Below are 18,315 nucleotides of genomic sequence, written 5' to 3' on the forward strand. Positions count from 1 at the left end.
GTACGAGCTCATGTGGAATGACTTGGTAGCCTTCAGTCTTCTCAACTGCACGTCCAAGCAATGGCTAATAATTCTAGCCCAATGAATTGTCCCTTTTCCTTGAACTATCACTTGGATGAAGTAGAACATCCACTTCTCAAAATAGAAGGCTTGAGGAGCCCCTGTAACTCGATTGAGTAAAGTTATCAAATCTTTGTACTCCTCCTGGAAGTCGATCCTATGTGGTGTGTTGGGAATCTTGCTCAGGCGAGGACGACTTTTGAGTAACCAATTCTTATCGATGATGCTCAAGCAAGTGTCTGGATCATCTTCGTACATGGACCTAGCTCCTTCCAAGCTTTTGTAAATCATATCTTTATGTTCTGGTAAATGGAGAGCTTCACTGATAGCCTCTTCTGAAAGGTAAGCCAAAGTGTTTCCTTCCTTGGACACGATTGATCTTGATTGTGGGTCATAATGGCGGGCACACTCGATCATCAGCTCATGACACTGGACTGCTGGAGGGAAGCCGGCCGCCTTGATAATGCCACTTTCAATTATTCTCCTTGCGACAGGTGATGGCTTTCCAATATAAGGGACCTCTCAAAACTTCTTCACACTGAAGTTTCCCAAGTTGGTATCTCCAATGTTGCTCCACTTTGACACGATCTTGGTCTCCAATTCTTCATTCCTTTGATCTTCCTTCATGAGAGCTGGACGACTAGTGGGTGCTCCCGCCTTTGGGGTCGCCATCTTGACACCTACATAACATTTCATAATGAGTAATATATTTTGCAATTTAAACATATAGAGTAGAAAGGAGATTCAAAGATTTCAATTAGGAAACTTCATGATAAATCTTTGAATTATCATTTCCTAAATATGGCTACGTAATTTGAAATTCAAAATTGAGACTAGGATAAATCTCGCCATACCTCTTCTTGAGAACTAACTCTAAAAAACAATGCAAAATAAGGAAATTCGCTAGGAAAAAGGTAGATTGAAGTCCTCTAGCAAAATGCGCTTCCTTATCAACTTCACCACCTTTAGTCTTCAACGCCTTGAGGAAAATTCGCTCCACCTCTAGCCTTCAATAAAATTCGCTCCTCTTAAATCAAATTTCGCACTCCTTCTTGTTCTTCCAAATCGCACTTGAATAAATGATTGAATGATGGGTTCAAATGGTTCAACACACCCCCATTATATAGGCGCTCACCATTGCAATTTCCCATAGGCTGACTTGGTGAAAATAGACCAAAATAAACAAAATTTAATAAAAGAAGAGGCCGACTTTATTAAAATATTAAAATAATACCCCAAGCGCTCTATCTTTTAAATTTAATTTAATAATAATTAATTTTAAATGCCTTTATAATTAAAAATTTCGATTTTTTAAGGCTCAAAATTAATTATTAAATGCTATGCGCACTTATTAAATGTCAATTTAATTTTTTAAATATTTTGGAGTTTTAGCGAAATTGACATTTAATGTGATTTAGAGGACATTGGCGCCTAGGCATGGTAAAAATATCACTTTGTTAAGAATCTCGCCTTGGTCCCTGGGAGAGGGACAGGAGCGCCCTTTCATTTTTGGCCTTGTATTTCTTGCTTTTCACGTTCAAAGTCTCTTCCTGGACATCCAAAATAGCATTTTTATTGGGAACCTTGAGTTTAATTTATTCCTTCTTTGGAAGGAGTGTGCCTTAAAGCACTTTCGCCCTGGTCCCTTAGTGAGGGACAGGAGCGATCTTACCTTTTGTCCTTGGTCCTTGTCTTCCAAATCGCCAATTCATGTGGTGGGGTAAGCAATGATCCTTATTGTCCCTTCAGTGCATTTTCAACTCGTTTTCTCAAGACAAAATGAGCTCATCCAAGGATTTTCGCCCTGGTCCTCCAGTGAAGGACAGGAGCGATTTTTACATTTGAGCCCAGGATCGTTGATTTTTGGGGTCAATTCTTTGTCCATCGTCTTTCGAAGGACATTTCCCATCTTGTATCGCCTTGTCTTGGCGTGGCTTTGGAGGAAAATGGTTGATTTTATAGAAATCGCCCTGGTCCTCCAGTGAAGGACAGGAGCGATTTTTAGTCCATAGCACAAATTCTTAACCATATCAATATCTAATTACCTCCAAGGCGTAAAACATCATTCCTTATTCCATCTTGAGTCTTGGAAACGAAAGTAGCATTCCAAAATGTTAGGCTATTAGGCAAATTTGAAGATTTCGCTCTGGTCCCTTGGAGAGGGACAGGAGCTTCCTTTGAAAATCACTCTGGTCCCTTGGAGAGGGACAGGAGCGCCTATTGCAACTTGGGTTGATTCTCTCCTTTGTAGGCCACTTAAGTTATATCCAATGAATAAAACACACTTCCCTTGACCTCTTCAAATCGCAAAATTACTTAGATCTTGCAAGGATAATGCAAATTTGGAATTCAAGCTCCGATCCTTCAGTGAGGGACAGGAGCGCCTTTTGTCCTCAAGGCCAAATCTTTTCACTTTTCATCTCAAATTTCCTTTGCTGGGGAAGATATCATCTTTTTACAATCCGTGAACGAGACCCCAAATCCAAAGATGGTCCAAGAAGGTGTGTACAAAGAAAAATCGCTCTGGTCCCTTGGTGAGGGACAGGAGCGAATTCATCTTTCTAGACAAAAAGTTCAACCTTCCATCGCTTTCGACTAAGTCTGGATACTCCATTATGCTCATTTCATCCTTCATTGTATCCTTGGCACTTCAATTTGATCGATCAAGGCCAAGAATGACTTAAGTAAACCATTTCGCCTTGGTCCTTCAGTAGAGGACAGGAGCGAATTCACCTTAAACCTTCAAAATTTATCATTTTCGAGTCTTCAAAATCTTCAAAATCTTCAATTTACATCCGATCATCTCCTGGCGACCTTGCACAAAACAATTAAAGGAAGTTAGAGACAGATATGCACCAAATAATATTTTCGCCTTGGTCCCTGGGAGAGGGACAGGAGCGATTTTGCCTTTATAAGCCAAAATAACCACAATTTAAATCTCCAAATCACTTCATCATGCAGGGTTAGGTCATCTTCAAGGCCAGGAATCAGTTATCTTGCTTCCAAAATTTTGGTCAAAATTTACCCAAACAAAAAAAAATGCACAATCCCATCATTAAAATGGTAATACTTAAACCTAACTTGAATTTTGCCCTCAAAATCCTGACTGGACCTAACCTGAGACATACTTGACTTCCTGGCAGGCTCATCTTATTTCAAAAATTGCAATCTTCGGGAGGATGCTTAATAATCTTTCAAAATTTGACTAGACTTGGCTTGAAAATATCCAAAAGAAACCCTTAAGGCTTAACCCTAGTCCAGACGACTCACTCACTTACTCAAAACCTTAAAAGCGGAGAGAAGAACAGGCAAAACAAAAGCAAAAAGAGGGGCTCCCCATTTGTATGGGGCGATGTGTGAAATGGTCACAACAGGTACCAAAATAAATATTGCTTTTTGAAGATTTGAGTTACGTTAGTCGTTTATCCCCCATCCAACTATTCAACTTCCAAGGATGTGGTGACCTTTGATATTCCATGTAAATGTATCAATGTTGTTTTTTAAATGAATAAAGATGACTTTTAGAAGTATGCACCTAATTTTCAGATTTGCCATATTGTCCATTGATATTCTCACAATACCGCAGGATTGTCACACCAAGTATTGTTACCTAAATTCTAAAACAAATTCAGATCACATGAAAAATCAATACTTTTTATCCTCAATTTTGTAATTTTCAGGCAAATCTTCTACAAATTTGTTTCCTGCAAATCTTCATAATAATCTTTCAATCAACAATCTAAGTAGCAAACTCAACTTGGAAGAAAACAATATATCTCTCTCTCACGATCTTTATCAATCTTGTACAAATTTGCACACTTGTGAACACTGCATGAATTCACCAAGGATTGGCTAGATGGGTTATCATCCACGAAACCAATATATTCCTTAGGGTTCTCATCCTAGGCTGAATAGTTGAACAATAGCTCAAACTATTAAAATAATATCGTAATGTTTCTATAATGGTCATTTTAGTTGGTTTAGTAAGTTTCCTTTTTTGTTGTTTATGATTGTTTCTTTTTAGAAACATCATCTTGTAATCTTTTATAAATAGAACCTTTTGTCTCTATTGTATAAATCGAAATACCATTTCATGGTATCAAAGCAGGTTAAGTTTTTTGACGAATTTTCTTAAAAAAATTGTGCGCTAATTGGAATTTTTTTCCAGAACTTTTTTGAATCGTTTTTTAATCAAAAACGTAGTTTTCTCGAACCAAGGGTTCTATTAAAAAAATCGAAAAAACAAAAATAATGTGGGTGCATCTTTTCGAGGGTTTTTCTATTACAAAATCGCATGGGTAACTAGTGAAATCATGTGGACTTTTTGCGTAACCTTTTCTACATGTCACAGTTTTGTCAGTCCTATTTTTCTCCAAATCGCAGCGAGGGTTTCTTCTACAGATTCGCGGCAGGCAGTTTTTAGACATTTTTCATGATTTTTTAGAAGGTGAATCGCATGGATGTTTCTTCACATTTGCGTGGATCTTTTGTTGAATGCGGGTTTGTGCAGCCATGTTTCTTCAAATCGCACAAAGGTTTTTCTCCTGCATTCACAAGGGTTTCCAGCCCACATGACCAAAGTTGTCGAAAAGTAAAATGAATCAAATATGAATTCCAACAATGCCAAAATATCTTAAGTCCTTACGATATCAAACGGAAACCTTATGAAAATTGGTGCTTTCCAAAAATAGAAAACTTCTCCAAGAAGTGTGGAGAACTCTCAGAGTGTGGAAACTACATTTGGGTACCATTAGGCTCATCTTGAACACTTTAACTCACTGCCACTATCAAAATTCTTTTTTGATTAATTTGGTATTTTCCAACGTGATGTCCCCTTATCTTCAAGTGATCACCTAGAGGAGATTATTAGCCTATTTTATTCCCATAGGCTAATAGGATTTATTTAAGGGAATAAATTAATTAATTAAATGTTAAATAGTCCTAAGTCCTATGGGATTATTTAAATTTAATTAATTAGCAGCTAGACATACTTTATTTTATAAAGTAGCTTTATAATAATGTCAATGACAAATTATAAAGTAAAGTCACTTTTGAGGAGAAAAGTAAATTAAAAGAGAAATAAAATAAAGTATTAATTTCAAAAACGAAAAGCATTATAAAAGGAGGAAAAAGTGAAATGGGGATTCATTCTTGACTTGTTATTTAAAAAGAAACTTTTCCTCGAGAGCTTGAGAGCTTTGGCTTGCAAGTTCAATAAACCCTAGAGGTTTTGGGTATTTAGATGAAAACCCAGATCAGCCCACTTGGTGAATCCATCTCAAGATTCACAATTGCAATGTATTGTTCAGTTTTGTGGAGATTCAAAGCTATATCTACTGCAGATTTCTGAATTTTGATGATGAAGGATTTATTGCAAATTTTTAACAATTTGTGCCAAATACAAATTTGAAAGATGGTACTTAGGTTTGTATTGGAAATCTGAAGGAGTTTTAAGGATTTCATGAGGGTTTCATTACCCTATTCCAACACCATATTGGAGGAAAGAAAACCTATTATATTCCAGAGCCATTTATATGTACAGAGCTGATTGAAGTTGATGCTTATATGAAGAAGTCATAGCCCAGTTTCGAGTTCCAGTCGCTACCATATTATCTCAGCTTTCATTAATTCATTGTAGCACATACTAAGAGAGTCGCCATACCTCAAGTAGGTGAATTCATTCTTTGGAAGAGGCTATGTTTAGTGGGAGTGCTAGATGCCTCTTTGTATTTCTGTGTTATGTTGTTTGGAGCTGCATCTATTAAGTTTGATTGAGGCGCCAATATTCTTATGGTATGTCATCTCCTTTGCATATTGTATAAATTTGAATTAACTTGTAACAGCAGTATCTATGATCTGAACAGCCATATGTATTCCAAGACAAAAGATTATATAATTGGCTCTATTAGATTCTCTTGTTTATCTATTTATTTCCTTGGAAATCTCTATCGTTATCTTGCATGTCCAATCTGCATGTTTTCATGTTGTGATGAAATAAAACATGACAAAAATGCAAAACCTAAATAAAAATTGAAGCAATATCCGAGTTCAGGATATTACATCCAAGAATCTTGGAAGTTTCTAAGAATGTTGGAATGGACCAAAAAGGAACATTACATTTAATAGACAACAAGAACATATCCGAATCAACATACTGCCAACTGTCATGGTAGGCCAATGTCTTATAAGTTAATACTAAGAAATTTAATTTCTAACCCGTAAATGGTTAGAAATTACAAAACAGAATGCTTCCCACCAAATATGGAACTAAAACCTCTTTTTCAATACATATTTTAAAACATAGTTGCAAATGCACAAGCCAACAATGGCTGTGGTGTGCTTAAACAGAGGATACAACCCTATTGATCAGGTGTGAAACTTTATAGGAAGCACGGTTTACAACAGCAGTTTCTTCACTTGATTCGCTACCTCACACTCCAGCATCTTTTAACTCCTGTCCCCACTCAGTGCCTTCAGCAATGCATTGCTCCATTTTGCTGATATGAAACAATCATTGTTCAAAGGAATCCTAAACCAAAACTTTTCTTCAGTTTCTAGCTTTTCTACAAAGATTATTACTCTTTTTTCATATCTGGTGTCAACAAAGGTTGAGTTGAATTGTATTTGGATTTGTCTCTGGGATTTTTCGTTATTTTACCAATGAAAGCCTGTGACTGCGAATCTTAAGCATTGAATTCACCACTTAGAGACTCTATACATGATTCTTCTTCTATATTTACAAAAGAAAGCGTGTAGTCTGAAAAGTTCAGTGTTTAAAGAGCTCAAGGCGCTGCTGGAAAAGGGCCTAATTCTCGATGTTGTTTATTGGCTTTCCTGAGGTAAGGTAGAATTAGAAGCCTTTTGAAAACTAAAGCAAACTTTCCTTCCAGATAAATTGGATTAAATGTTATTGTATACTTTTCCCTGCATTAGCATGGCCTGAATGCATTGCGTAATCAAGATATTTAAATTGTGGGTGATATGTAATAGTGCACATAATCAATCGGCATAACAATTTTACAGATATTGTGGGAAAGCATCACAAGAAATGGTTAGTATCTGGGATGCCAATAATCTGCAAATGATAAATCTCTTTCAAAGGTGAGAGGAACAATTTTGAGACAGCTGCATGACTTCTTCTAAGGTTTGGCCATAAAGTTGGCAATTGCAATCCTCCAAAATAATGTCCACAGCTAAATCATAAAATCCTTCATCAACTCTATTGCTGGAATGTGCACTATGAGACCATTTAGTGATGATATTATATGCTTCAGGTTGTGAAAGTTGATCCAGTGCCTTTTGTGTATTATCGACAGCCTTAGAATCTATGTCTCACTTCAAACCATGTAGTTACAAAGCAGCTGTAGTTGGATTGTGCAGATAGTAAAGCACTATCATAGAAAAATGTTTAGCACAACACTGTATCATACTGGTGATGATTTCCTTCACAAAGAATTAGAAAAGCCTCACACCTTTTGAAGAATTTGTTTTTAATTGAAGTTTCAAGTAAGTAACCATTTACTATGCATCCAATCAATTTGATGCCACATGTATTCTTCTCATGGTAGAATAGTGGCGAGTGGTGATGAAGAGTTGCATCCAATCAATTTGATGCCACGTGTATTCTTCTCATGGTAGAATAGTAGCGAGTGGTGATGGAGGGTGGAGGTGAAAGAAAACTTTAATTATATTGGTTACCCTGCTCAAGAGTGTTAGAATTTGTATGGTTAACATTTCATTTACCATACAAATGGTTAATAGTTGGTTGTGATCAATTGAATGCTAACCACACATCCTTCTTGTGTAAACATTCTTATTTTTCAATAAATCAATTGCTCATTACCTCTTAATGAATTGTATTATGGTATCAGAGCATATATTCAATTTGTGCCTGTGAACTGGTGAAAGTTGTGGCATGTAGCACTCAAATAGGAACTGGTAGCAACATGAATAGCAAATTAACAAATGTGGAAGACCTAAGAGTTTCTACGTGAATGGTAGTAGACAACAGTAACAGAAAAAACAGAGGTGTTAGGTGCTGCTTTATTAGCTCAGCAACGCTCCACCCAGTAATAGTTAGGTTTTTTTTTTATGCAATAGCTTTGTAAAATAGTATAAATAAGTGTCCTTTCGCACTTAGTTAATTGTAATTCTCATGCCTGCATATTGCTGGTTAAATCGAAAGTGTAGATCATGGTTTTGTATCAAGTCCTGCATTTAATTTACCAGTGTTCATGTTTATGTGTTAACCTATTCAACTCCATGTGTGTACTCATAGTGTTCAATCTCTACATTTAGGTAAACAGCACAAGCATCTAGCGTTAAGATTTATGTTAAATCAAAAGGCATAAAATCCTTCGCCTTGTGTTGAACGTGAAATCCCTAGAAAAACATTGTAAAGATTATACGTTGCAAATACATTTTGTTCTTAGTAGATTAATTTTTATTTTAAAAGGAGTTTCTCCTTTTAATTTGAAGAGCAATTCTACTACAAATCTATTTCCTTTCATGTTCCACTAAAAGTTGCTAATTAAAACACTAATAATTCCCATTCATGTAGAAATAGATTGTAGTGGGAATAAGTCTACTATTGGCTATTTATAACAAATCTTGGTTACAGTATGAGGGGTATTTAAATACATCATTCCCTTGCAAATATGCAGATGATTTCTTTTGTCACCATTAACACCATTTGAGAAAATATAAAGAATAATATTAATATTGGTTACACTATGAGGTGTATTTAAACGTATGTTGGAATCGTTTGCCATTGCGCCAAAAGCTCAAACTATCAACGCCCAATACAAACGCCAGATTTAACCCCATCCACGGGAGGTGGTTAAGCCATGTCACAAGTCCCCAAGGAGGTGCTGACCACCAAGTCAACAATCTCCCCCTCAACAGCCACTAAAGGGAGACTCGAACCCGTGCAAGGCTCTGATACCAATTGTTGGAATCGTTTGCCGTTGCGCCAAAAGATCGAACTATCAACGCAAGATTTAACCCGATACACAAGAGGCGGTTAAGCCATGTCACAAGTCCCCAAGGAGGTGCTGACTACCAAGTCAACAATGTATTCATTCCTTTGGAAATATACAGATGATTTCTCTTGCTGCCATCAATGCCATTCAAGCAATTTTAAAGAATGATATTACAAAATATCTAATCAAAAAGAAGAACCTACCAAGATAAGATCCATCATGACAAAATCATTTTTGTGGACATAAATCCTTCAGTCCCTATGCATTGGAAACAAAGCATCTCAAGCAATAGAAACTTTAATATTAGTTATAGCATATATGTACTTGAAACAGATTCCTATAGTCTTTGTTTATGTGGCATTCTAATTGTATTGCAATCATCATATCTGTACAATCCTATTATTTACAAAATTACAATACAAGTATTAGAATATATTTTCCAGTATTCTCTATCAGATGGAAGACGATTTCTGACTCTTTGGAGATCAAAATATCTTCTATCAAACACAAATCCTTGGAGTGTTTTGTGCATAAACAAGGCTCAAGTGTCAAAACAACACTTTAGTAAGGTTGGCATGTCTGTTATGGTTTTAATATGTGGGTCTTTATGTGTTCTTTGTGGGAGAGAAGAATCTATACATCTCCTCCGGAAATGCATGGCCACAAACAGAATATTAATTACATTCTCATTGCTTCTCATTCCTAGCAACGCTCTGTTTTGCAAGCTGCATAGATAATCAAAGATAGTTGCAAAAACATACCATAGGGTAAGGTTGACTACTGTCAAGAATGTTCCCCATTTGTCTTAGAATATGAGATTTAGCTTTGTTAAATCCAGAATTAAATGTTTCCAAGATTATGCAAATTTCAAATGTTAATGTCTTTCTATCTTTGTATGACAAGATTTTTACATTACATTGTTGTTCAGCTGATGTAGCCCTCATGGTCCTTGGTGTAATTTAAAGTATTCCTTCCAAAAATTTAAAAATCAAAGAATGGGAAATGTTTCGAACCAAACTTACCCTTGGCAATGAGACCTGGATAAAATTTTGTAGTTTCAAAAAAGGGCTAGCTAAATCAGCAACAAAATCTAACACAGATCTTCTATCCCTACAACCTCTTACTGAAAGACAACTTATTTTACACTTCCTTGTTCACATTATGGGTAGCATAACTGCAGGACATAACTTGAAAACTAGTTTGAATTAAATTATACAACAAAGAACAGGAATGAAGAGTCACAACATATAAGATGAATTTTTCATTAGCCTGCAAACCTTCTAAGTTCTCAACTTTTCATATAACATATAATGACTCACAATAGCATTAAAATTGAGCTAAATTTAGTCAACTACAAGCCCTCCTAAAGATCTGTTCTAAGCCTGCAACAAATTCAATCAAATCCAAAATATCAAATTCTTATGATCAAAGGTATTTTTTCACTTAGTACACAACATGACATGTTTTAAAATCAACTCATGTCAACAATTTGCAACTATTTCCAAAATATTGCAAAGGTCAAGTCACATGAAATTAAAATGGCCATCATCCCAGCTCCAATCTTTACATGTATCCATGTAAATCATTAAAAAAATATGGTAAAAGCCCATATATAAATCCCCTTTATGAATATTTTTCATATGCAATCTTTCCTCAACCTAAAAAATATGAATATAAAGTGACAAGTGCCCTGCTAAGATTCTCTCAACACTAAAACTCTCAACATGATTGTGAAAAATATCTATAATATGAAACTCCACTTCCACAGATTACAGAATAATGTTTGTTAGATGTTTGTAAAAATTTAGTTTGCAGAAATTAAAGAATAAGCAAAGAAAAAAATAAACAAAACTTTACCTGTCGACCACGTCCTTTGCCTTCAGAAGCACCCTCAATGATTCCAGGAAGATCGAGGAGTTGTATCTTGGCATCATTGTAATGTATGACACCAGGAATACAGGTAAGTGTTGTGAACTCATACGATGCTGCTTCTGAGTGCGTCCCAGTAAGCATTGTAAGAAGTGTTGATTTTCCCACACTGTGAGAACAGGTTAAGAGTTTATAAACTTTTAATGACACGGTTATCTATGAAATTCAAGTCTTGAAAATTCAGGTTTTACAGTTATATATCTACAAGAATTTAGTTGCATGAATTGAAAGCTACCTTTAAGGCTTCAAGCATCAGTGAAAAGAATACATATATGAATGAGTTCTTCCAGCATAAGTTCTGAGCTGAGCTAAAGCTTTCTGACATGGACAGAGTTTTTAACACAAAGGCTACAACAAATACATAACATCTAAATGGCACTCATTTAAGAGAATAATGATCTAAGACGAGCTGAGATAGCATATATAGAAGAAAAAGTATGCCAACAACAAAAAAAAAAATTGACAGATCAATCTGAATTTCCTACACAATAGGAGGATAGTAGCATCCCATTACATGGCATTAGCATGACGTGATACGACTGTAAATAAAATTCAGTCGCCTGTGTTTAATTTAGGAAAACTTAGCAAAACTGGGACACTAAAAACAAATTACTGGGTAAAAAAGTAGGAAAAAAACAGACATAATACATCATACGAATTTTAACCATATAAAATTGCTTAGGACTAAAAAACCTATGCTCCAACAAGTTCCTGGGACAAGGAAAGTAGGGGACAACTATTTTTTTTTTTAAAGCAATTTTTTATTTCAAATATTTATATGAAAACATTGATATAGCATTCTTCATAGACATTGTAGAACCTTTGTCAGCATGGGTAATTGAATAGGAGTTATGATGTTATTTGTATATACATATAAGCATGAGTTAATGAAAACATGCCTGACTTGTGCGTACACTCAAGTGAGGGATTTAGTATTAAAGTTTTCCTAAAGCCTTCAAGGCTGCATGTTTTGTTGTCAAACTCATTAACAAAGAGGAATGGTTAAGTAAAAAGATAACTGATTATGTTCTAGTTTGACCTTAGATGAGATTGTTCTATGAGTTGCCTGTGCAAATACATTTTTGCATTATGAAAATGGCATTTCCTGCCAACTATGACTTAACTCGTATTCAACAATCTAATGACTATATCATGCCAACTTTGTCTATGGCAGTCCTTGTATACTAAACAAGTTGTCCAATATATAAAACAAGAATCCTTGATTGTGATGAGGTAGAGATTTGCAATAGGAGATATGTTTTTTCAAATTTTGTAGATTTTGTGATTATGATTCATCATTGGTCTATTACTTGGTTGTGATGGGGTTTGAGAGTTTGGGCACATATTAACATCTTCAAAACCACACAAACCTTCATGGCAAACAACATTTTTATATTTTTTTGTGAATCCTAGTGGACATGTCATAAACCAAACAAAGGTTGTAAGTTTTTTTTTATGTAACTGAAATTGTCCTTGGATATGTTAGCCCCTAACATACCCAGCATATTTTTTGAATTCCCCAAGACATTTCCTATATTTTGACAAAAGAGATGACAAGGGAGGGAAGGGAAGGGGATGGGAGGGGTTGCATTTCTCAGGTGTCTCTAAAATGTCCCCTATAGGGGACAAGGGTAAAAAAGACAAAGAACACATCCCCGAGGAGCAAAAAAGACCTATTTTACTTTCACCTAAAAAGGATTATTTTAGAAAAAAATGGCTAGCCCTGAAATTGTCACAAAGCATGGCCCACTATTTTCGGGGCAGCCCTGCATTTTTTTAGCCAAACCCTTATTAGGATACAATTCAAAAGGATAAGCCTCATTATAGTTGAAAATTTAACTTCTACAGTAAAATCTACTCAAAGTAAAAATTTTGTTTGCTTGTACTTTGTATTTTTCTATATGAAAGCATAGAAAATGACCCAAAAACATATAGGTATGCAGTAAAACATTGTAGTTGACAGCTTTGCCATAATTAATACATAATATATTGTTAAGTAATAATGTTATAGTTGGCTATGTAATGACATTTGTTTCCGAGTAGTTGTTGGTGGTTCCTGACGGTTGGTAATCTTAACCAACCACCGGGTATTATATATATACTTCATTGTTGCCTCGAAAACCACTTATGTTCATGTACACATTACATTCTAGCAATAAATGATATATGTTTATGGCCATATTCTCGTATTTTGATTTGTTATGTTGTGTTGCTTGATAATATGATTTCTATTCATGTTTACTCTGCATAATCTAAACCAATTTCCTACGGGAGTAAACATTTTGGTGTCGTTGCCGATACGAAACCTGGAGATCTAAGCCACAGAGAGGTAGTATGGCGACAATGTAATGGCTGACCGTTCGACTAGGAAGTATCGAAAACTACTAAAGAAGAGGAAGATACAATTGAGAACAAATTGACACAGGATCTAGTAAACCTGTGGGAAGTATTCGTCAATCGATACATTCAAAGGGAGGCTCTCCAATGAGAGGTCCTTGAGAGCGTCATCCATGATGACCTAACAGTACACGACGCGATCGATCACCTTCTGAACGACTCCCAAGGCTATTGGCATGGAACTTAATTGACCTTCGAGATCTTTGGGAGGAAAGGGATCAAGAGCAACATCGGCAGCAAATACTACAATAGTAGGAGGAAAGGAACGGAAGGGAGGAAGAAGAGCATAGCACAAGCAGACGTCGTACCTCCAACAATTAATGCTCCTATGGCCAAATAAGGAAAGAAGACGTACTATACACAGACGAGAGGAGGAAGAGGGATCGTTGAGGAGATCTCCCTGGCTTAAAGAGCAAAGTGAACAACGACAATGTAATGTCCTCTTTTAAAAACACTGAAATATATCTACTAAATTGCAATATATTTAACAATTGAACAATCAAAATAAATAATAAGTTATTAGATAACTATGAACTATTATAACTTGCTTGAGTTTCCGATATGAAATATGATTTGTATGTGCAAGAAGATGATATTGATCTTAATACAACTCTTATTGCTGTTCATGATTTATTGTCCTTATATCGATGCATCAAATTGGGTCTAAGTCTGCCTATATAAGATAGATTATAGACCTTGAAACTTGAATGCTCTTCCTGATTGTTATCCTTATAATTATGCAATTCTATTATGAAGCCTCGCCTGATTTAAGTACTTGAAACAAATGCCTCCATGTTATGAATTTCTACTCTACTAAAGTGATGAATTTCTATTCTACTAGAGTGATTCAAATCTGGAACTTAATAAGTAATAAAAGTCTTCACACACCTTTCAATCAACCCTTGCCTTATGATTTTATATCTTTCACATATCCCTTCACAGAGAGGTGCAAACTCATATCATAAATAATCAACACCTTACCTCTTCAAAACCAATATTGTTTATGCATAAGAATCGCACCCTTTCACTAATCAAAGCATCGCATTTTATCAAACTGTATGTTTGATTCCTTTTAAATAAGCAAATTACAAATTGCACCATTTCATTCCTTACAAGCCATACCTTTTCAAAATAACTAGTTGCTTTTAATGATTGGTCAGCATGCTAATCTGTTTGCCATACAGTAATTATGTCTTGTTCAGCAAATTGACACCTTTGCCTTTATATCCATAATCGCTGCCTTTTATCTTTCATAGAGAGTCGACCCTTTTGTTGTCTTAGCCTTATAATGAATCGCTCCATTAGGTTTGTTTATTATTGATGTAAAAAATTATTATCTCCTTTGTTATTAATCGTTGCACTTATGTTCATTGTAACATTTAAACTTTCCTTACTAATAAGAGTGCTATCTTTTCAAGATATAGTCACTGCTCTTAACAACTGTTTTGGCATTAATCATCGGTGCCACCTTGACTTGTGTCCACCGTTTTAATGGTTATTTATGTTAACTTGTGTCATATTTTAATCGCAGTTTATCATAAGCATCTGCATCTCCCTTAGTCACTGCTTCTGAAGAGTGGATTAACCACTCTGTTGAATAAATGATACTCTTCATAATCATCATTGCTCATTATCATTCAATCACTCCTCTAATACCATTTACAAGACAATACTTCTAATATCTATTGCCCAGTCATCATCTGATTGTCGTTATGGCTCTTAACATATTGTGTAAATGCTGCATTGTCTGTTATACTTCAAACTCATAGGATATGATGTTCATTAGTCGTTGTTTCTTATTCTTTAGTTGTCATTCTTGTAAATCATCACTCCTCTTTTTTCACATCATTCATAAAGATAATAAAAGGAGCTTTCTCACAACATAACTGTTTGCTTGTTTGGTTTAATAGATTGGATAGGGACATCATAGATGACGGTTACGGAAAATGATTGAGGAATCATAGGAGTCTAGCAAGGAGTAGAAGTAGAAGTGTCCGCCGAAGCCCTAGTCGAGAGAGACAACCGTCTAGCGAAGGGAACACAACACCTCATACATGGAGTGAGCGGGAAGAAGTTGTAGACGAAGACCTTGCGGACCAAGTACAAAACCAATCCGTACAATCAATGTTGGACGAAGACTCCGAGAGCGAGTCCACTAAGAGTAGTCCGTTCGTACGGTCAATATGTGATGAAGAAGACGAAGGACAAAATCTCGGGAACAAGGTTGCCAAAATATTTGAAAACAACCTACACGGTATCGAGAACCTACCAAAAGCAGAGGGACCAAGAACAGGGGGGCCTGTGCAAAAGACTCTAAGGAGAAGAGAGTTGAGGATCGAGGAAGGTAACCAAGGTGTAAAGGACACAAACAATGGACGTGTAGAGGGCTCGCACATGGTCGAAAGTGCAAGAAACACACCCGAACATCAAGAGCAAAACAATACAATTTGGTCCCGAGCACAAGGTAAAGACCAATCAAGAAAGGTTGTGACCCCCCTAGTGAGTCCAAGTGTTGACAGGCAGAAACTTACAAAGTTCACAGGGAATGGATTGGAGGATCCTACAAGGCATTGCAAGACATTTGAAGCTATAACACAAGGTCTTGCTGGCAGGGTTGTGGTGGCCAACACTACATATCAAAGAAACGAGAATCGCCCGGACTCACCCAAACTCGGTGAGTCCGAGTCCGAATCATGCCTCTCGAGTCTATAGAGCTCGGACTCGAACTCGACCGAGTCCAGGAGGCAAGCTCGCCAAACTCGCGGAGTTGCCGAGTATGGCCTAAAATCGCCAAACTCGGCGAGTCCCATGCTGAAACTCGATCGTCGGCTGGGTTAAACAAAATGACAAAAAAATCACATTTTAAAAAGTTTTTTTAACTTCTTTTTTTTTTGTTATTTATCCTTATCCCCGAAAACTGAACTTCATTTCATTCACTTGCAAAAATAGGAGTAAAGTGAGCTATGAAGATAAACAAGGGTGCATTGAAGAAAAACTAGCAAGGAGAAAGCTCAAGGTTTTTTCCCTTAATCACATTGGAGCTGCATTGTGTTTAGATTCGGTGCATCAAGAGTTGGATAGGAAGAGTTTGCAGCTCATTTCAAGCTTGTTGTAAGAGGTAAGATTGTTTTTTTTGAGGTTTTTTTGTTTGCAAAAATTCCATTTTCTATTCATTTATTTTGAAAGTTTTACATTTTCTTCCAAAATCTTTTGTATATTACTATGTAGGGTTGTATGTAGGGTTTGTAAAAAAAAAAATTTTAAAGTAGGGTTTGACAAACCCTACAATTTTTTTTAAAAAAACATTTACAAACCTTACCTTAGTTTTTTTCAAAAAAATGTTCAATGAGACCGAATGTATTAATTTATTTTTGTATTTGTAATGTTTTATTGCAGCAACCTTCACTTTCTTATTTGCCTCAAGTTTCACAAAACTATCATACAATGTCTTCTAGTTCTTCTACACCCCCCATTAGAAAAGACCTTGCTCGGAAATTTCATGAGGATTTTCCTGGGCAAAAAACAAGGCAGACAAAGTGTTTTTTTTTTCAAAACAATATTCCATCAAGGCATATACAGATTGACATACCATATTGCTGGTGTGCATGGGCATGATGACGACCGATGCATTGAAGCAACGACTGAGGCCATATGCGAGTGCTATGTAATAGTTGAAGCAATTGAAAACAAAAAGAAGCAAAAGGATGATCTCGCGGCCATTGGAAGTGGGACAGCTTTAGGTTGTGTTGGAGGGCCTTCTTCCACGCCTTCATATCATCCCACTCACGATGCTACTACTAGTGCTAGTGCTTGTGCTTCTATAGGTGCCACTACTCATGTTCCTAGCACTACCAGTGGTAGTGGGAGTGTTACAATTGGACCTAGAATTCGTAAATCTACGTTGGATACCTCCTTTGCAACCTGCACTACTCCTAGGTCCCAATAGTCGCTTGAGAGCATGGGTTGGAACAAGGAGGTCCATGATGCCGCTAAAATGGCAGTTGGCAGGTTTTGGGTCTATAGCAATGTTCAATTCTTTACAGCCAGGTCAATGTTTTATGTTTGATTGTTTTAATTTTTATACTTTGATTTTTCGTTTTATTTTATCCCGTACATACTTAACTTATCTCATTTAATTTATTTGTGACAGGTCTCCTTATTGGCAAGAAATGGTTGATGCCCTTACCATATGTGGGCAGGGTTCAAAGCCCCTTCTGAGTCTGATTTGAGGGGACCGATTTTGACTCAATTGGTGAATAATGTGAAGAAGGAATTAGGTGAACAACGCCAGATATAGAGCACTAAAGGTTGCACCATCATGACTGATGGTTGGACGGATGGGAAAAATAGAACTCTCCTTAATTTTCTTGTTTCTTCTGTAGGTGATTGATTAATTTTACTTTCATTATGTCATTAATTTTTTATTTTCATTTAATGATTTATTGAATGATTATTAATCTTGTTTTATTTTTTTATTTCAAGGGGCACCGTTTTCATCAAGTCCATTGATGCCTCCGCCCATTGCAAGAATGCCACCTACCTATGTGAGCAAATAGAGGAGATACTTGATGAGGTGGGTGAGGAGAACGTGGTACAGGTGGTGACCGACAATGTAGCAAATTATGTTCCTGCACGTAAACTTTTGATTACAACCTAATTTTGTTTGCAAATTAATTACTATTGTGTAACTTCATTAATTACAATGCAACAAATTATGTTGCTGCAGGTAGACTATTGATGGAGAGGCACCCATCTATAGTTTGGACTCCATGTGTTGCCCATTGCATTGACCTCATGTTGGAGGATATTAGAAAACTCCCATGGGTCAAGAGATGTGTAGAAAGGGCGAGAAATGTGTGCAAATTTGTATATAATCATTCATGGGTGTTGGCTCTTATGAGACAATACACAGAGCAGAAGGAGTTAGCTCTTCCAGGAATCACAAGAT

General features: G+C 36.2%; 1 protein-coding gene across 2 annotated transcripts in view; it reads right to left on the minus strand.

Annotated features, from left to right (window-relative positions):
* Positions 1-18,315, minus strand: part of LOC131064647 (developmentally-regulated G-protein 1) — a 178,399-nt gene that overhangs the window by 84,955 nt on the left and 75,129 nt on the right. For both annotated transcript variants that reach the window (XM_057998866.2, XM_057998867.2), the window contains exon 5: positions 10,899-11,079. In XM_057998866.2, the coding sequence (XP_057854849.1) occupies positions 10,899-11,079 (181 nt within the window). The remainder of the gene's footprint in view (positions 1-10,898; positions 11,080-18,315) is intronic.

The sequence above is a fragment of the Cryptomeria japonica genome, chromosome 9 (genome assembly GCF_030272615.1).
Source record: "Cryptomeria japonica chromosome 9, Sugi_1.0, whole genome shotgun sequence".
NCBI classification, from domain to species: domain Eukaryota; kingdom Viridiplantae; phylum Streptophyta; class Pinopsida; order Cupressales; family Cupressaceae; genus Cryptomeria; species Cryptomeria japonica.